General features: G+C 38.9%; 1 protein-coding gene across 3 annotated transcripts in view; it reads right to left on the bottom strand.

Moving 5' to 3' along the window:
- Nucleotides 1–1,663: 1,663 nt before the first annotated feature.
- The window catches only part of LOC118893564 (NLR family apoptosis inhibitory protein), a 39,450-nt gene continuing 19,460 nt past the window's right edge, over nt 1,664–21,653 (bottom strand). For all 3 annotated transcript variants that reach the window (XM_036849241.1, XM_036849243.1, XM_036849242.1), the window contains 8 exons: nt 17,647–17,728; nt 16,066–16,120; nt 13,814–15,922; nt 9,402–9,569; nt 8,115–8,267; nt 7,677–7,763; nt 5,992–6,156; nt 1,664–4,251 (listed from right to left, as the gene is read on the bottom strand). In XM_036849241.1, coding sequence (XP_036705136.1) covers nt 3,887–4,251; nt 5,992–6,156; nt 7,677–7,763; nt 8,115–8,267; nt 9,402–9,569; nt 13,814–15,922; nt 16,066–16,120; nt 17,647–17,728 — 3,184 coding nt within the window. In that variant the 3' untranslated portion in view covers nt 1,664–3,886. The remainder of the gene's footprint in view (nt 4,252–5,991; nt 6,157–7,676; nt 7,764–8,114; nt 8,268–9,401; nt 9,570–13,813; nt 15,923–16,065; nt 16,121–17,646; nt 17,729–21,653) is intronic.

The following is a 21,653-nucleotide window of genomic DNA, read 5'->3' as shown; positions in this document are numbered from 1 at the left end:
CTCAGGATTTGCCAGTAGATTCCATGTGGAGTATGAAAGAAAGGAGTCAAGAATGACCCCCCAAGGTTTTTGGCCTGAGCAAGTGGGAGAATAAAGTAATGAGATGGGGACTTCCCTGGTGGCGCAGTGGTTAAGAATCCACCTGCCAATGCAGGGGACACGGGTTTGAGCACTGGTCTGGGAAGATCCCACATGCCGTGGAGCCACTAAGCTCGTGAGCCGCAACTACTGAGCCTGCATGCCTAGAGCCTGTGCTCCGCAACAACAGAAGCCACCACAATGAGAAGCCCACACACTGCAATGAAGACCCAACACAGCCAAGAATAAATAAATTTATATAAAGTAATGAGATGGAGAAGTCTGCATAAAGAGTACTTTTGTAGAAAGGAAGGAGAAGGAGTTGGGTTTGGACCTGTGTAGTCTGAGGAGTTGGATATGAGTAAAGTGTTCAAAGGAGAGACCTGGGATAAAGATGAAATTTTAGAAGTTAGCATAGACCTAGAATTTAAAGCCGTTCATCAGGATGAGATAGCCGAGGAAGTGCATATCAATAGAGATGTTAGAGGAGAACTCTGGGGTACTCCCAATGTTTAGAGATGAGATACGAGAAGCAGTAAAACAGACTGAGAGGGAGCTCGCAATTAATTAGGAGGAAACCCAGAGTGATGCCCTGGAAGCCAAATGGAGAAAGTGTTTCGAGGAGTGATGGGCCATATCAAAGCTACCAATAGGTCAGATGCTGCTAGCAAGTCACATAGGATGAGGACTAAGAAGTATTTGTTGAATTTAGCAGTGACCCTCATAAGGGCTGTTTTGGTGCAATGGAGGAGGTGGTAGAGAATGGAAAAGAACAGATGAAGACAGCACATGTAAATAACTCTTTCAAGAATCTTTGTATTTCTGAATTTTTGTTATATTTGGGTATTAGTAAAATTATATTTGACATAGCTTTAGAATTTTTTGTGAATCTTGTGTTGTATATATGTGTATGTGTGTAAATTTTTTAATGTAAGATTTCTTACTGTGGGTCATGGTGAAAAAAAGGTTTAAAAAATATGGGAATTAGAACAAGAAGGTGAAGAGAATGTTTAGAAAAGAGGTAAAGGATATGGGAGATGTTACTCATGTGAGCACAGGGGAAGGATTTGGGGAGTTGGAGAAGGTTGGGATATGTGATCAGAAAGGGAGAAGTTTTGAAACATAAGGATGAGTGTCAGGGCAATGAGGGATGATCTAGGAGTCCTGTGGAAATTGATGTATACTGGAATAAAGGGCATAGTGATCTTATGATCCAGAAGTAATCCATTCTCTGTAAAGGGCCAGGGTAAATTAATTTAGCTTTGTGGGCCTCTAAAAATGTAAAAAAACATTCTTAGCTTATAGGCTGTGGTCATACTTTGCTGCCCCCTGCTTTTTTTTTTTTTTTTTTTTTTTTTTTGGGCTATGCCACGTGGCTTATGGGATCTTAGTTCCCAGACCAGGGATTGAACCCAGGCCCTCAGCAGTGAAAGCACAGAGTCCTAACCTCTGGACCACCAGGGAATTCCCACTGCCCCCTGCTTTATACTAGAAGCCCTTGGCAAAAGCTCTGGACAAATAATTTGCATGGAGTCCTGTTATTTTTTAAAGTATCATTTTTAATACTACATGTATACGGTACAGAATTCAGATGATTATATGCAGGATAAAGTAAGCCTCCCTACTGTGTCCACTAGCTATCCTGCTCCCCTTTCTGGAATCTATCATCATAACCAGTTTCTTATTTAAGAAGTTTTCTATGAAGGTATGAACATGCATGTATATATATGCTCTCAGTCAATCTTAAATTTAACTAGATTCTTTTTCCTTTAGGTCTGAACTATGAAATGTAGTAAGTAATACTTGTACCGCTTATGACGTTATTGCCTTCATGTCCAAATCCAGCCTTCACTGCCTACTCTGCAATAATGAATCTGGACCCTGTAACTACCCCTCCCTTGTCAGCAGGTACAGTGTAAAGCTTTGTCAGTAGAGGGTGCTGGTGAGACACAGGAGGGGCAGGGGACTACTTTTCTTGGGTCCAGTGTGCCTCTCTAGCAGACACCTGCAGCACATGGTTTCTGCAGCACATGGTTTCTGCAGCACATGGTTTCTGCAGCACATGGTTTCTACAGCACATGGTTTCTGCAGCACATGGTTTCTACAGCCTTGTGCAGTGCCTGGCTTCAGCAGTGCCCAGTGGCCAGCAGCACTCAGCAGCCCCACGTGGATGGCTTTTCCTGGCACCCCCAAAACACTTCCTAAGCAAAGTGCTCCAAGCTTATACCTTCTTGGGCTGCACCTCTTTCATTAAGCCAACCTCTCTGTTGTCCATGGCTGTGCCTTCTCTGTCGAAGTCTAGATCTCAGCCCTGGGGTACTTTCTTTGGGTGCTGTGTCTCAGCCTAGCATGAAGAGCCATAAGCTATTCCCTATACCTGCTTAGAGTTCTCAATTTCATAATCAATCCTCATTATCCAGTTTCCTGTTACAGTGAATAACTCTCTATAGTAAACTTTCCCCAAATTACTGTGTGGTTTCTATCTCCTGATTGGACTCATACAAAACTTAAAACCTTTCTGATTACAAAAGCATTAGATATAAAATCAGACAAGAAGATAATCCATCTCACCTTCTAGTAATCTCACCCTCCAGAGCAACTATTAATGTTGTAATGCTAAACTAGTTTTATGCTTTAAATATAAAAATAAAAACAGCTACTTGTAAAACAGAAAGCGGTACAAAAAGGACAAAAGTAGAAAAGAATGCCTTCCTGTCCCCTTTCTACCCACTTAAAATAGTTACCACTATTAACATTTTCTTGTGTATTCTTCCAGAAATTCTTAATGCATCTAGAAACATGAGAGTATAGTTTTTAAACAAATGGAATCATACCATATATACCGTCCCTGTGTTTCATGGTAAAAATAAAAATTAAGGTAAAAGAATGGTTGTTTTCCAGCTTATACTAGCATTATGAATTTGGATTGGCCTTCTAACCATTCAGAAAACTGTAGATTAACTGGTAGGAATGAAATTTTGGACACAGGCACAGATGTAGACATTCACATCAAATGTAATACCTTGAACATTATGAAGTCACTGACAAAAATATGTTCTCCCTGAGCAAAGTGGATTCATAAGAAAGTTTTAAGGCCATTATAAATGCATATGTTGGACTCTTAAACATGTGGTTATCTAAAAAAACACTGATACTCAAGACTCTTGAAAACACAGATTTAGCTAATTTCCAATAATGCTAAATTCTATTCTACACTTTTTTGCTTCTACAATAAGCATTGAATCAAAAGCCTCTAGAATACAAGCATTTTCCCTAAATCCTATTTCTTCATATCCAACACAGTTGGTAAAGGGAAGGTGTAAGTAAACCCTACTATACCAAAGTTAATTAAATGTACAAAACAGACCCTACAAGCATTAAGGAATATCTCTTGTTTCACCTATGTGTGAAAGTGATTCAGTCCTTAAGTTAGCCATTTTCTAATAACTTGAATACTCCTTTCATACGGTGGCTTTAAGATAGATTGGTACACCTCTCCCTACCCGCTTCCCTGTGGCTTTGTTTGTTACTGTTTACCATAGTTAGCCTGAAAGCCTGATGCTGACCCTGATGCTTGATTAAAGGTCTGATCTTTGGTTGGGGAGGATCATTTAGGGACTTCAGAGTTACTGGTAATAATCTGTTTCTTAAGCTCAGTAATGGGTAAGCGAGTTTGGTTTTTTTTATTACATGCCTTATGCATTTTATTCTTTTGTATGCAGTATTTAATAACAAGTTTTTGGATAATTAGGTTTTTTAAATTGTTGACAAAATTTTTTCTTGATTTAGCAGTTTTTAGCTAAATCTTCTATTTCTGAATGATTGGAGAGAATGGCAGTACCCATTTCCAGTGAAGGGTGAAGTGTTTAGATAGAGGATGCCTTTCTATCATGGCAGTAAGCAGTGTGATGTCTTCTGCATCCAGGAGCCAACTTAACATGTTAAGTCTAGTGAGTCTTCGCAGTCGTAACACACACTGACTCAAAGACTTGACTGTTGTGGCCTGAGCTTTGATACATTCTTTGAAATGCCTGGAAATAGTTAACTCTTGCAAGTTGGGCATGTTGTCCAGTGTTTGAAAGAAGTTTCTGTATCCTTCCTCTGTAATCTTGTGGTTGATTGAAAGATTAAGATTCTCGAGTTTCTGGAAACCTCCATTGATTGCTACCTTGGCTATAAATATAAAAGCAAAATATTTATGAAAACAGAATCATAAGGACTTCTCTTTCAATACTGGTAGACTAGGTTATTTGAACCAACCTCTTCTACCACCATCACTTAAAGTAGAAAATGCCCAATTTTAATAAAGATACATAAATTTAACAATAAGTACATTAGATAGATTTACTTCTAATTGGAATATTAAAGATTAATAAATTACATTTAAAAAAACCAAACTGTATATTTTTACAAGAGACACACTTTAAATATAAGGACATAGAAAGATTAAAAGTAAAAGGGATACATCTCTAAATAACTGGTGTGGCAATAAAATGACAACTGAAATTAGAAAATATTTTGAACTGAATGAGAATGAAAATATGACACTAAAACTTGTGAGAGGGAGCTAAAGCCAAAGTTAGTGCTCTAACTATCCATCTCAGAAAATTAGGATATCAAAAAAAAAAAAAAGAAAAAGAAATTAGGACAAAAAAAGCAAATTATATCCAAAGAAAGTAGCAGGGGATAATAGAGGTAAAAGCAGAATAAATGAAAAACATGTGTAGAGAAAAAAAATTTAATAAAATTGAAAAACCAATCAGGTAAAAAAAAAAGTATTGAATATATCAGGAATGAAAAGGGGACTATCACCACAGGTCATACAGATATTTTTAAAATTATAAATAAATATTATGGGCAATTTTAGAAAAGTTTTTAAATCCTTAGAAAAATGTAACTTGCCCAAACTGAACCAATGATAACACAAACGTATACCAATAGAAAACCCACAATGAGATATCACGACAGATTCATCAGAATGGCTAAAGTTTAAAGGTCTGACAGTACCAAGCAGTAGCCAGAATGTGAAACAACTGCTGGTAGGAATGTAAGTTGGTACAACTATGGAAAACAATATTTACCAAATGACTCAAAGTCCACCCTAGAAATACCTCCGTATATGCATCAACAGTCATGTATAAAATGTTCATAGCAGCATTATTCATAGTAGCCAACACATATCCAGTTGAATGGATAAATAAATTGGCGTACGTATAGTCATACATGGGATAATATACAGCAGTGAAAATCAGTGAACTCTATAGTCACGCGCATCAGTATGAATCAGTATCACAAGTATGTTGAGCCCGAAGAGGCAGGCACAAGAGCACATACTGTGGAGGATTCCGTGACATATATTTTTAAAACAGGTAAAACTAATCTATGGTGAAAGAAAGCAGTATGGTGGTCACCTTTGGGAAGGAGGGGAATGCAGTGTCAGAAGGGACACAAAGGCGGCTTCTGGGATGTAATATTCTATATTGTAACCTAACGAGTAATTGTTACACAAGTATGAGTAACAAGATTTAAGTATGTTCACTTGAAAACTCATTGAGCTGTACACTTACGATTTTGTACTTTTCTTTATGTGTATTAATTTTCTATTTTTAAAAAAGTACTATAAAAATGAGTACATGGTGGGTATGTGGCCAGGTGTCTGAAACACTAGGTGTTAAGAGTGGACTTGAGGGCTTGTGTAGTCTCAAGTGGGAGGCTGTCTTTTACTTCTAAATCTGACCAGAATGAACCAAAATCCACAGAACATTAGAGGGAACAATATGATAGCAAAAATGAGGAAGTGGGTTGAACATTTTTAGAGGGACGAATGTTTTTGTAGACATTTTGCAGCAGAAAGCTTGAGTAATACCACTGGCTTTCATGTGAGCTGAAAGAGTTTATCTGAGGGTATCTCACCAATTTCCACCACGCTGTCATCATCCAAAGTCTGGAAAAATGAGAGAATGCGGAGACATTGAAGATGCTGACATTGCTGGATGATCAGTTTGGCCACTTGATGAATCCCATCCCCAGTAGGAAGGATCAATTCTTCCAGGTTATTTAAAGAACCTAAAGTGTAGGCTATATCAGAAGAGATAAAAAAGCTATTCTCTGTACTGTGTTCCCAAACAATTGTAATTGAAAGTCTCAAAAGCATGCACATTCTACGAGTCCCCATGTAGCATAGAGGCTATTCCTCTTTCTCTCCAAGGGCTAGAGAAAGGGGTCAGCCTACACCTTGATCTTCATTGCTACCTCTAGACAACCATTCCTCCACCCTTCCCCAACCAGTCTCTCCTGTACTGAAGTCCAAAAGGCCTATCACATCTCCATTTCCTTTTTTTTTTTTTTTGGCTGCACCACATAGCTTGCAGTTCCCCAACCTGGGATTGAACCTGGGCCCTCGGCAGTGAAAGAGTGCAGTCCTAACCACTGGACCACCAGGGAATTCCTATCCATTTCCTCTTTTAGACTGAAGCTTCTACTGGCCTCCAGGATACTCTCCTAGCTCCTCAATGCCTTCAGCCCCCTTCCTTTCTGGCCTGGTGTCATCCTTAGTGAGTTCTGCCTCTTCCTCCTAGCACTAAATCCTCACAATCCGCCACTCTCATAACTTGACTTTTCACTTTGATCCCTCCTTAGCATGGCTTCGCTTGTTGCAGAGCACGGGCTCTTGGAGCGCGGGCTTCAGTAGTTGTGGCTCGCAGGCTCTAGAGCGCAGGCTCAGTAGTTGTAGCACACGGGCTTAGTTGCTCTGCAGCACGTGCTATCTTCCCGGACCAGGGCTCCAACTTGTGTCCCCTGCATTGGCAGGCAGATTCTTAACCACTGCACCACCAGGGAAGTCCCCATTTTTGTTCAAATAAATTCTTAATTTTTAATATGCTTCAGTTTATCTTTTAAGACCTGTTAGAAAAGTTAGAACTTTTTTCCAGAGCATACATTGCTTTTGTAATCATAAAAAAATAAGTTGAAAAAGTAATCTCTATAGTTATCATTTTGTTAAATCTAGGTTTTCATATACTGAGTTTTCATAACCTTAAAAGATAGTTTCACCTATATTCTAGAAACCTTTGAAACAACAGGTATTTAACTTGTCTGGAATGGATACCTGGCAATGAAATTGCATGGTGCTGGGACTTCTCTGGTGGTCCAGTGGCTAAGACTCTGCGCTCCCAATGCAGGGGGCCCAGGTTCGATCCCTGGTCAGGGAACTAGATCCCAGTGCTGCAACTAAAGATCCCGCATGCTGCAACTAAAAGATCCAGCATGCCGCAATGAAGATCTCGCACGTGGCAACGAAGATCCCGCATGCCATAACTAAGACCCAGCGCAGCCAAATAAATAAATAAATAAGAAATTGCATAGTGCGGTAACAAACAAATCTGTATTCAAAGAAATGAGTCACTCTGAGAACATTGCTTTGAAAGACATCAAGTGAGATCAAGGCATTTGGAGGGTAAAAGTTGAGCAGCACTGTCCCTCCTAATGAGCAAGGGTAGCTAATACATGTTGTAATTTGTTATAGCTAACGCGAAATAGGAGGATTTTGTGGGGGAAAGAAGAAAGAGCAAGCTTTAGGCACTGTTTTATAAACATACCAAATTTTTCAGGTGTTTCCTTATCAGTAATATATTGGTGCTCAAGATTTAATATCTTCAGAGAAATAAAATTTGGTAAAACAACGACTATAAAAGGGAAAAGAAAAATTTAGTTATGTCAGCTACATTTCTTATACCAAAAAGTAATGTGTTTAAAGAGTATTTTAAAAGTGATAGAAATTAATATAATAATTCAGATTGAATTAATTAGTATGACAGGTAGATAACACAAATCTTTGCTCAGGAAACAATTCTCATAACTAGAAATGTTTAAACATCTAGAAACAAATATACCTTACTTGAAAATTCATGTAAGATCAGATATTTATTGCAATAGTTTTGTTCTTTGACATCAATTGCATTTTTTAAATTTGGCTGTTAAAAAATGACTGTCCACAGAAGCATCTTAAACCAAAATTTTACAATTATAGCTCTTACCAAATGAGGCGGCTTTAAAAAATGGTCCAGTAAGCTTAATTTCTTCAAGTTTCTTGCAGGAAGCAAGTACAGTCATGAGAGACTCAAGATCCGAAAAGAAATTACATTGCAGATGGAAAACACGAAGGTTTGGAGAATTCTGAATTAATTTGACTGTAAAATATCAGATTTAAGGCATCAGAGATTGAAAATTTCTATCAGAATTAGTCATATAATTTATTAACTTGTTTCAACAATAGTGAATGAAAATAAAGCATCATGATGTAATGAATTGGGCTTAGGTTCAGGGTCTGTGACTAATTGATGAGCTACGTGAACCCTCATTACTGACCCTCTCTGGGGAATCAGTTTTCTCCTCTATATAGTGATGGCATTGACTCAGCTAAAACCTTCAGCTTTAACATCCTTATGTCTCTAAGTTTGCACATGATGTTTACACTATAGAAACACTATGCAAAGAAACATAACGGCAGTGACAACTCTGAAGCAAAACTCAAATTTGATGAAAAAATTGATGAGAAATATAAGAAAACTACTAGTTCCAGCTTCAGCTACAAATTTTTTTGCATGCAGCTCTGCATGTCAGTTCAGTAGAGATTTACCTTTTTTTAGTCTTTAGTGTTTAGTCTTTACTAAACTAAGGAATTGATGATACCTAAGTCATTTTGCTAAATGATATATTTAAGAAAGATAGCTGTACAGGTTGCTCATCAACCATGAGAATAGGCTGATGAGAAACAGGGAAAGGCTTCTGATTACTACCAATCATCAGATTTCCTTCCCTCTTATCTGGCAGATCTCTAAGTTGCAATGTAAGAGCAACTTGAACAAAAACAAAATAAAAGAACTCTACAAACTATTTTTGGAGAGGCAGTATATACCACTGGTTAAGAGGTCAGACTTAATAGTCAGAATTCCTGTGTTTAATTGCAAATTTACCATTTTCTTATCTGGGTGACCTTGAGCAAATTATCAATACTTAACCTCTATAACTCCATTTCCCCAACTGTAAAAATGAGAATATAACAGTATTTACCTTGTAGAATGGGTATGAAGGTTAAGTGAGTTAATATTTATAAAGTGCTTAGAACAATTCCTACCATGTAGTAACGGCTCAATAATTACAAATAGCTGTCATTTTTTAATGACAAGAAGTGCTAGTCCCACAATTTACCTTGGATACAGGCTACACCCTCAGATCCACAGAAGCTTTAACTTAAATAAATTATTGGCCAAGTAGGTTTTCCAAGTGATATAAAAACAAGTAAATCAAAGTGCCACACTTACCTAGTTTGGAAGGACCGTATTCAGCTAAAATTCGGACCAATAATTTCTCCATATGGTGGAGATTTAGGAATTCTTCAGGAATGACTGAAAAAACATCTCGTTTATCATCCAGATTCACAGACAGTTCTTTCAGGCACAAGAACTTGTCCAAACTAAGAAAGAGTTGATCTAGAAAGTAGCACACAGTTTCCCATTATTAATCTAAAGAGTTCCAAATGGAAAATTTCAAACTGTCATTTGATTCATCAAACTGTTTTCATATTTCAAATGAAAACCTTTCACATATACCATAAGACTTCCTTTTTAGAAAGCACATATATGAAGATAATGCTTTCTGCAGCATTTACTGATTATCTATGTCAACTAAAAAAAAAATATGCACAACCTAAAAGTTTTGAGTTATGTTTTATTCGGTGGACATTCTTAGGACTTAAAGTCTGGGAGGCAGCATCTCAAGTAATCCTGAGAAAACTGCTCCAAGGAGGTGAGGCGGGGAGCTAGGATATATAGGCGTTTTGCAACAAAGGCAGGTAGTCAGAACAAAAGATTACTGTTAGTAAAAGAAAACTAGATATCTCAAGTTAAGGAATTTAGCACTTTTCTATGTATGGGAAGATGCAAGAGTCTGGGGTCACTAAAATCATTCTTTTGATATGCACCTCAGCTATCTGGGGCCAGTATCCTGTGTTTTCACATCCTGAGTTTCTTCAAGCTGCACCCTTTGGGGTGGCTGCAGTCTGATGACTGTTAGATGGCAGGTATTCTTTGTTTCCTTCCTGAGTTTCCGCAGGGCTCACTAGCGGGGGTGGCTGCAATTGCTGATAGCTACAACATCCTTTGTTTACTGATATGGCAGGCAATATTTTATTTCTCATCTACTATATGAGAAGCTCTGTACTACACTCTGGATTCACAAAGACATCTCAGCAAATGGGGGTGGGACAACTGAATTTCTCCATGCAAAGAAGTTGGACCCTTACCTCCCACTACCATATACAGAATTGGCTCAGAATGAATCAACCTAAATATAAGAGCTAAAACCATACAACTCTTAGAAGAAAACAGGAATAAATCTTCATGACCTTGGATTTGACAATAGATTCTTAGATATGCTACCAAGAGCACTAGCACAAAAGAAAAACAGACAAATTGGACTTCATTGAAATTTGAAACTTTACAGATTGAAGTACATTATTGAGACAGTGAAAAGGGCAATCTACAGGACAAAATATTTTAAAACCAAGTGTCCAATAAAGATTTAATTATACAAAGAACTCCTATAACTCAAAACAAAAAGACAATTTAAAAAGTGGACAAAGGAACAAACAACCCAATCACAAAATGGGCAGGAGACCTAAAGAGACATTTCTCCAAAGAAGACATACAGATGGCAAACAAGCACATAAGATGCTCAACATTGCTAATTATTAGAGAAATGCAAATCAAAACTATGAGGTATCACCTGACAATGGTCAGAATGGCCATCATCAAAAAGTCTACAAATAGGGACTTCCCTGGTGGTGCAATGGTTAAGAATCCGCCTGCCGATGCAGGGGACACGGGTTCAAGCCTTGGTCCAGGAAGATCCCTCATGCCACAGAGCAACTAAGCCCGTGCACCACAACTACTGAGCCTGTGCTCTAGAGCCCACGAGCCACAACTACTGAACCTGCGAGCCACAACTACTGAAGCCCGCACACCTAGAGCCTGTGCTCTGCAACAAGAGAAGCCACCGCAATGAGAAGACCACACACCGCAATGAAGAGCAGCCCTCGCGCAGCAACAAAGACCCAACGCAGCCAAAAATAAATAAATAAATAAAATTAAAAAAAAAAAAAGTCTCCAAAAATAAATGCTGGAGAGGATGTGGAAAAAAGGAAACCCTCCTACACTGTTGGTGGGAATGTAAATCGGTGCAGCCACTATGGAAAACGGTAAAGAGGTTCTTTAAAAAACTAAAAATAGGGACTTCCCTGGTGGCGCAGTGGTTAAGAATCCGCCTGACAATGCAGGGGGCATGGGTTCAATCCCTGGTCCAGGAAGATCCCACATGCTGTGGAGCAACTAAGCCTGTGCACCACAACTACTGAGCCTGCGCTCTAGAGCCTGCGAGCCACAACTACTGAAGCCCGCGCTCCTAGAGCCCATGCTCCACAACAAGAGAAGCCACCACAATGAGAGGCCCGCACACTGCAAATAGAGAAAGGCTGCACGCGGCAATGAAGACCCAACGCAGCCAAAAAAAAAAAAAAAAAAAAAGAAACTAAAAATAGAGTTACCATATGATCCAGCGATCCCACTCCTGGGGATGTATCAGGAGAAAACCATGGTTTGAAAGGGTACATGCACCACAGTGTTCACAGCAGTACTATTTACAATAGCCAAGACATGGAAGCAACCTAAATGTCCATCAACAGATGACTGGATAAAGAGGATGTGATGCACACACACAACGGAATATTACTCAGCCATAAAAAAGAATGAAATAATGCCATTTGCAGCTACATGGATGGACCTGGAGATTATCATACTAAATGAAGTAAGTCAGACAGAAAGACAAATATCATATGATATCACTTCTACGTGGAATCTAAAAAAATGATACAAATGAACTTATTTACAAAACAGAAATAGACTCACAGACATAGAAAAAAACTTATGGTTACCAAAGGGGAAAGGGGAGGGAGGGAGGGATAAATTAGGAGTTTGAGATTAACAGATATAGACTACTATGTATAAAATAAACAAGGGCCTACAGTATAGCACAGGGAACTATATTCAATATCTCGTAATGATCTATAATGGTAAAGAATCTGAAAAAGTTTATATATATATATATATATATATACACACACACACACACACACACACACACACACACACTATCTGAATCACTTTGCTGTACACCAGAAACTAACACAAAATTGTAAATAAACTACACTTCAATTTTTTTAAATGGGCAAAAGGATTTAATAGACTGTCTCCAAAAAAGACACACTAACAGTCGATAGCACATGAAAAGATGCTCAACAGCATTAGTCATTAGGAAAATGCAAATCAAAACCAACGTGAGATACAATTTCACACCTATTAGGATGTCTCTGATTTAAAAAAAACAAAAAAGCATTGAGGATGTGAAGAAACTGGAGCCCTTGTACATTGCTTGTAGGAATGAAAAATGCTGCAGCCAGCGTGGAAAACAGTTTGGAGTTTCCTTGAAAATTAAAATAGAATTACTATCATTAATATCCAATAATTCCACTTCAGGGTATATATCCAAAAGAATTGAAAGTAGGGTCTCAAAGTAATATTTGTGCACCCATGTTCATGGCAACTTTAGCCAGAATAAACAGTGCAAGTGTCCATCAACAGATGAATTGATTTAAAATGTGATATATACATACAATGAAATATTATTCAGCTATAAAAGTAGTGAAGTTCTGACGCATGCTACAACATGGATGAACCTTAAAAACGTGAAAGAAGCCAGACACAAGAGGACAAAATATTGTACGGATTCACTTACGTGAAATAGAATAGACAAATTCGTAGAGACATCAGCAGCTGGGGAGAAGCAGGAGTTATTGTTTAATAGGTACAGAGTTTGGGATGATGAAAAGGTTCTGGAAGTGGACAGTGGTGATGGTTGCACAACACTGTAATTGTACTTAATGCCACTGAATTGTATACTGAAAAATGCTTTTAAAGTTTCATGTATGTTTTACCATGATAAAAAATATTTGAAAAAACAAAATTTTTCTAAATTTGATGATAAATATCAACCCACAGATCCAAAAAAATGTTCAGTGACCCTCAAGTAAGATAGATACAAAGCAAAGCACATCTAGGCATTTAATAAACTGCTGAAAATCAAACCCATACTAGCAACAATCAGAAAATGAAAAAATTGAAATACCATTTACAAGAGTATCAAAAACACAGGTACCTAGGAATAAATTTAATGAAAGATGATAAAGTCTACACTGAAAACTCTCAAACACTGCTTAGACAAGTGAAAGGAGACACAAATAACTGGGAGATACTACTTCCCACTTGTTTATGTCCCAGAGTACAAGCCCTTTCTTCCATGAAGCAGGTGGGATGAGGGTAATTCTCAAGCATCATTTACATATAGATCATTCTTTTACTAATAACAAGTCATTTGTTTATTAAGAGACTTCATTAGTCATTTTATTATTTTTATCAGAGTTTGAAAGCCATTCTGTTATTTGGAAGCCTTTCACTAATTCATATTACTGACAGAAATAAGTTAGTAAAGATTTATTTTATATCTGTTCAATCAGCAAGGATTTATGGTCTCACACTTCCAGAAGTTTTCATCCACCTAAAACTAAGAGTGAGAAGATAAAAGTACACATCCTAACAGTCATCTAAAACAGGTGCAGGTTTACCTTGTAGATGGGTTGTCTCTGAGACTTCAAGAGATTCTAGGGAAGGCAGAGTGAGAAGCAATTCCTGTTCTACTGCACTCAGCTCAAATTGGCTTATGGAGCACTTGGTGAACGAGGCCTTATACTGCTCAAGAGCTGGGCGGATGCTTTCAATAAAACCCCCGCTGCTGGTCAAGTGGAGTTCAATGCGCTGTGAAGCTGAGAAAACTTTCATTAGAAATCTTAGCATCTCCTGATCCACAGCGTCAGTACCAGTCACACCAACTTCCAGAAGGGGAATCTTGTACTGCTTTGGAGAAAGGTTCCAATAGCCAGTGCTGATATCTGCTGGTGCCTTGAGTTGCATGTTCAGAAAACGGTTCATGGTTTCCTGTTTTTCAACTAAATTCTGCTTCCATTCACTCTCAAGTTCAAAGGCAGAAGCATAGTCCTGATCTATAGTTGGTGCCTGGGATTTGTCAAAACTTTTTTCCAGGAATGAAAAATCTGATTTGGGTAACCTATTTCCTCTTATGGAGACCCGGATGCTCCCCAACAATAACAGGCTTTCTGGGTGGTCAAAAAAATACGGTAACTTAAGCACACTCAAAGACAGGGTTCTCCCTCGAAGGAACTGCAAAATAAATGGAGAACAGGCAGCAACAGTGTTGCTTCGATAAGCAATTTTTACAGCCAGAGCCAATAAATGTTTTGAAACCAGTGAAAGGTAATCTTCTGGAGAGTATTGCCACAACACCCTGAGAAACTGCATCTTCTCTGAAATCTCTGGATGATGCTTCAGGTAGTCATCATTTTCAGATATATTCTCCAGTGTCTCTTGATTATCCACCAAAAGAAGCAATTGGGATACAACTGTTGGCCCTGCCTTTGTTGAAGGGTGGCAAGAGACATAGTTCAAAAAATTTTCATAGGGACCTATAGCCATCATGGTTGAGTTAATTTGTTTCAAATAGCGAAGTCCCGAATCTTGATCCTCTTGCCTATCTGAATCCAGGAGTTCAGTCAGCCTCATCCCAGCAAGAAATTCTTGGAATGCAGCATTCAAAAACTGATAGACTGGCCTCAGTCTCTGGGCTGTGAATTTGCTCATCAGGTACATGGCTAGATCTTCATCTTCACCAATCCCTACTTCTATGAGATCATCATCACTAAACTCAAAGCAAGATGAAAAAAACCCTTTCAAGGCCAGCTCGCCACAGGAGGACACAGTTGCTTTGAGAAGGTCAGCTGCAGTTTTGTGCTTTAAGAAAAGGCATTCTATATAGGACTTGAAAACAGCCACATCATCAAAGGACTGACAAAGAGGATACCGAAGCCAATTAGCACAGATTGCTGCTACGACGAAGGGAGTTTTCTGAATTCCCAGCAATGTTTCATTCATTCTAAAGTCAATCATAAACTTCCGCAGACGGGTCAAATTGTCTGGAAAGAGCTTCCGTAATATATAGATGGTATTACAGAAGGGAAACGCTTTGATCTCTAGAATTGTATCTAGGTATCGGCGGATGTCCTTGGCCCTGTTTGTATGGACAGCAATCAATAAGCAGGTCCTTGACAAATGGTTTTTTTGAATCATCCTCTGTATGATTTGGGGGATTGAGCCCATCTCTTTGTAGTCATCCAAAAGGAATAACACCTGGTTCTTTAACTGCTGGATGATGTTCCTCAGGCCCATTTCAGTAACAGATCCTTCTGTCTCTAGGAGCTGGTCACAAATGACATTGGCCAGCCCCTGGTCCAGTCTGGTAGAGCCAAGGGAGACGTAGAAAACCAGCTGGAACCTGTGTAACAAGGGACAGCATCCTGATGCCCATAGAAGAGCTACTTTCTTCAGGAGGACCGTCTTTCCACTACCAGCTTCACCCTCCACACACACGACAGAGTTCAAGTTAGCAAAGACCTCAGGCAACACCACAGGCTCCTGCACAGTACTGATGATGTGTTTTGAAGCAAGGGACAGATCACAACTCAGCAGCTGATCGGTGGCTGGACAGGAAGAGACCTCAAGCAAAGACATGTGGGAGAAAGGGGCACTGGTGTAGGCTTTTCTCAGGCGCTCACTTAGACTCTTTGCCTCCTGAAGCCACTGGGCTTCACCATGGGCCACCTCTGTGGAGAAAAGCAAGGAGGCACAGTTATAAATACTCTTTTAAAATCCCCTACGTAAAAAAAAAAAAAAAAAAAAAAAATCCCCTACGTAGAAATATATGTACACATTCATATAATCCCATGTGCTACTTCCAGATCCTTACCTGGCACTACAGAACTCACTGCTGACTCTTCAAGATTGCTTTCACTTGTAGTTTCCTTTGAAAAGAAAATCCTCTATTAAATCAACATTTGTATAAGAGGGTGGGGCTTTGAATTACAATTAGGGACCAGACATTTTCTAAACCCAACCCACCCTCAAGTATTTATGCCAGTTGCAGGGAGGAGTGCTACAAATATGAAACAATAAGTGATCTGCAAACACACGCAAGCGTGTGCTCCTGGGTGATATCCAAACAGTTCATTCCATGGGTGACTTGGGCCGTGATTACCGTCCAGGTGGTTAGAATCACAGTGTCTAGAGCAAGACGGACCCTCCAGAAATCATTAGGTGCAACTTCTGATCTTAGTTATCAACAGTTTTTTAAATATTACATACCTGGGATATAGGAAGGTTATGTTTCTTCCTTTAAAAATAAGCTATTTAAGGGGCTCCCCTGGTTGTCCAGTAGGTAAGACTCCAGCTTCCAGTGCAGGGGGCCCGGGTTCCATCCCTGGTCAGGGAACTAGATCCTGCATGCATGCCACAACTAAGAATCCACATGCCACAACTATGAGCCTCCGTGCCACAACTAAAAGATCCCACATGCCACAACTAAGATCCAGCACAGCCATAATAAATAAAAAATAAATAATAAATAAATATTTTTTAAAAATAAGCTATTTAGGGGCTTCCCTGGTGGCGCAGTGGTTAAGAATCCGCCTGCCAATGCAGGGGACACGGGTTCGAGCCCTGGTCCCGGAAGATCCCATATGCCGCGGAGCAGCTGGGCCCGTGAGCCACAATGACTGAGCCTGCGCGTCTGGAGCCTGTGCTCCGCAACAAGAGAGGCTGCGATAAGTGAGAGGCCCGCGCACTGCGATGAGGAGTGGCCCCCACTTGCCACAACTGGAGAAAGCCCTCACACAGAAACGAAGACCCAACACAGCCATAAATAAATAAATAAATAAAATTAAAAAAAAAAAAAATAAGCTATTTAAAGGAGGTGGGGGGATGAGCAAAGATGAATCAAGTGAACGACAAATTACCTTGTTTTCTTTTTGGGGGATGATGAACATAATACACCTAACATACAGCCTCAAATAAGGGGTGTGTGTGTATTAAATTGGCAGTGGCTAATCTCCTAGAGAACTATGTAGAATTTCTCAGTTTAAAAAGGGGTCAACCTATTAATCTGTATTTTTGATTTGGTTGGTTGGTTGGTTGCTGTTGTAAAAGAAACATATCTTCCCAGCTTTGAGAAAGGCCAACTACCAAGTCAGACCTTACTGTCCTCCAAATGATGATCACAGATGGAATCCAGGTAGCCTGGACGCTAATCAACTTTTAGGTCCAAACGAGTCTGGGCCTCAAAGTAGAAGGGATTGACTCTACATTTCATGAAACTAGGTATTATGTTTTGTTTATTGTAGCATCCCCATCTGCAACTGGCACATGATCGGTGCTTAACAGATATTTGTAGAATTCATTTATTTATTTTTTTTATGATGAGCAGTTCCTGTTCAAAAACAGTTTTTAATCACATGATCGCACACTCTGAAAATAAACAAGGTGGTGTTCATACCGTTAAGTCAGAAAGTTCACCATGGCTCTGAAGGTCTGGAATTACTTCTGCAGAGCACTTCATATTTTGGAGAAACTGACAACTAAGCACAAAAGTTAAAAGTTATAAAAATAATTGTATGGGACTTCCCTGGTGGCGCAGTGTTTAAGAATCCGCCTGCCAATGCAGGGGACGGGTTTGAGCCCTGGTCTGGGAAGATCCCACATGCTGCGGAGCAACTAAGTCCATGCGCCACAACTACTGAGCCTGTGAGCCCTAGAGTCTGTGAGCCACAACTACTGAGCCCACATGTCACAACTACTGAAACCTGTGCACCTAGAGCCTGTGCTCCGCAACAAGAGAAGCTACTGCGATGAGAAGCCTGCACGTAGCAACGAAGACCCAATGCAGCCAAAAATAAATAAATTAATTAATTAATTTTAAAAAATAGTTGTATGCAATTAAGCATTTGCATTAGGTTTTCAAAAACACTGTTAGAGTTTTAGTGGCAAAAATTAAGTATAAAATTAACATTTCCAGTGATTCTGTCAGTGTCTTTATCAAACAAGACATGTAGACTGTAAATCTCAGCAGTAGAGATATAAATGGTTCATAAAGTAATGGTGGGCATAACCAGCCAATTTGGTGGAATGGGAGCATATTTAACACTCATCCATGAAACCAACTAAAATGAAGCTAAAGGAAAAAAAAATAGAGAAGACAGCTCTATCTATGGATTCTGGAATAATGACAACAAAAAGGACATTAGTAGAAAAAATGGTGAAATACGTATAACATCTGGAGTTGGTAGCAATGTACCAGTGTTGGTTTTTAAATTTTAACAAATATACCAGGATAATATAAGGTGTTACTATTAGAGGAAACTGGGTGTGGGAATATAGGAACTCTCTGTATTATCTTTTCACCTTTTCTCTAAGTCGAAAATTATTCCCAAATAAAAAGTTTATTTGGGCTTCCCTGGTGGCGCAGTGGTTGAGAGTCTGCCTGCCAATGCAGGGGACACGGGTTCGCGCCCTGGTCTGGGAGGATCCCACATGCCGCGGAGCGACTGGGCCCGTGAGCCACAATTACTGAGCCTGCACGTCTGGAGCCTGTGCTCCACAAGAGAGGCTGCGACAGTGAGAGGTCCGCGCACCGTGATGAAGAATGGCCCCCACTTGCCACAACTGGAGAAAGCCCTCGCACAGAAACGAAGACCCAACACAGCCATAAATAAATAAATAAATAAAATATTAAAAAAAAAAAAAGTTTATTTTAGAAAAAAACTCCATCAATATGAAGACTAAAGAATGGCCATAAACATACTCTCTAAAAACAATTTGCTAGACATCATGAAACTGGAACATAAAATACCTTCTAAATTCAGGTATGATGTCTGCCTGAAGAACCAAGGAAGAAAATTCTAAAGAGCTCTACCCACAATCATTAACTTGGATAGGTGAGAACTATAAATGTCAGTAGGTAAATGATAAAACTAGAAACAACTATCTTGGTTTATTTTTATGCTGCTGAATTACAGGAAAGCAGGAGATAAAGCAAGAGGACACATCATTTTTATCTTCCTACTTGAAGATGAGCCCAGGAATAGAAGGGTAGCTACAGGAAAATAGCTAGTAGGACTTCAAATGCTTCTGTCCAAGGTCACTATGCAGATAGACCCATCAAGGAAAAGGACTCTGAAGGAAGGTAACATACAGGCATTTTCATACAAGTAAAGCCAGTATAGTTAGTTGCCAGCAGATCAGCACTACAAGAAATGTTAAAGGAAGTTCTTCAGTTAAAAGGAAAATGATAACAGATGGAAACTTGGTTCTACCCAAAGGAATGAAGTGTGCCAGGGATGGTAACTCAATGGGTAAATAAGAAATACATTTTTTCTCTTTTTAAAATGTATTTAAAAGATAATTTTTAGAGCAGAAGCAAGAAAAACTACAATCCTGCAGCCTGTGGACCAAAAACCACAGTTACAGAAAGATAGAGAAGATGAAAAGGCAGAGGGCTATGTACCAGATGAAGGAACAAGAAAAAACCCCAGAAAAACAACTAAATGAAGTGGAGATAGGCAACCTTCCAGAAAAAGAATTCAGAATAATGATAGTGAAGATGATCCAGGACCTCGGAATAAGAATGGAGGCAAAGATTGAGAAGATGCAAGAAATGATTAACAAAGACCTAGAAGAATTAAAGAACAAACAAACAGAGATCACCAATACAATAACTGAAATGAAAACTACACTAGAAGGAATCAATAGCAGAATAACTGAGGCAGAAGAACGGATAAGTGACCTGGAAGACAGAATGGTGGAATTCACTGCTGCGGAACAGACTAAAGAAAAAAGAATGAAAAGAAATGAAGACAGCCTAAGAGACCTCTGGGACAACATTAAACGCAACAACATTCGCATTATAGGGGTCCCAGAAGGAGAAGAGAGAGAGAAAGGACCAGAGAAAATATTTGAAGAGATTAGAGTCGAAAACTTCCCTAACATGGGAAAGGAAATAGCCACCCAAGTCCAGGAAGCGCAGAGAGTCCCATACAGAATAAACCCAAGGAGAAACACGCCAAGACACATAGTAATCAAAGTGGCAAAAATTAAAGACAAAGAAAAATTATTGAAAGCAGCAAGGGAAAAACGACAAATAACATACAAGGGAACTCCCATAAGGTTAACAGCTGATTTCTCAGCAGAAACTCTGCAAGCCAGAAGGGAGTGGCATGATATACTTAAAGTGATGAAAGGGAAGAACCTACAACCAAGATTACTCTACCCGGCAAGGATCTCATTCAGATTTGATGGAGAAATCAAAAGCTTTACAGACAAGCAAAAGCTAAGAGAATTCAGTACCACCAAACCAGCTCTACAACAAATGCTAAAGGAACTTCTCTAAGTGGGAAACACAAGAGAAGAAAAGGACCTACAAAAACAAACCCAAAACAATTAAGAAAATGGTCATAGGAACATACATATCGATAATTACCTTAAACGTGAATGGATTAAATGCCCCAACCAAAAGACATAGACTGGCTGAATGGATACAAAAACAAGACCCATATATATGCTGTCTAGAAGAGACCCACTTTAGACCTAGGGACACATACAGACTGAAAGTGAGGGGATGGAAAAAGATATTCCATGCAAATGGAAATCAAAAGAAAGCTGGAGTAGCTATACTCATATCAGATAAAATAGACTTTAAAATAAAGAATGTTACAAGAGACAAGGAAGGACACTACATAATGATCCAGGGATCAATCCAAGAAGAAGATATAGCAATTATAAATATATATGCACCTAACATAGGAGCACCTCAATACATAAGGCAACTGCTAACAGCTATAAAAGAGGAAATCAACAGTAACACAATAATAGTGGGGGACTTTAACACCTCACTTACACCAATGGACAGATCATCCAAAATGAAAATAAATAAGGAAACAGAAGCTTTAAATGACACAATAGACCAGATAGATTTAATTGATATATATAGGACATTCCATCCAAAAACAGCAGATTACACGTTCTTCTCAAGTGCGCACGGAACATTCTCCAGGATAGATCACATCTTGGGTCACAAATCAAGCCTCGGTAAATTTAAGAAAATTGAAATCATATCAAGCATCTTTTCTGACCACAACACTATGAGATTAGAAATGAATTACAGGGAAAAAAACGTAAAAAAGACAAACACATGGAGGCTAAACAATACGTTACTAAATAACCAAGAGATCACTGAAGAAATCAAAGAGGAAATAAAAAAATACCTAGAGACAAATGACAATGAAAACACGACGACCCAAAACCTATGGGATGCAGCAAAAGCAGTTCTAAGAGGGAAGTTTATAGCTATACAAGCCTACCTAAAGAAACAAGAAAAATCTCAAGTAAACAATCTAACCTTACACCTAAAGAAACTAGAGAAAGAAGAACAAACAAAACCCAAAGTTAACAGAAGGAAAGAAATCATAAAGATCAGAGCAGAAATAAATGAAATAGAAACAAAGAAAA

Source organism: Balaenoptera musculus, chromosome 3 (assembly GCF_009873245.2).
Source record: "Balaenoptera musculus isolate JJ_BM4_2016_0621 chromosome 3, mBalMus1.pri.v3, whole genome shotgun sequence".
NCBI lineage: Eukaryota > Metazoa > Chordata > Mammalia > Artiodactyla > Balaenopteridae > Balaenoptera > Balaenoptera musculus.
This window is presented reverse-complemented; position numbering and strand designations above follow the sequence as displayed.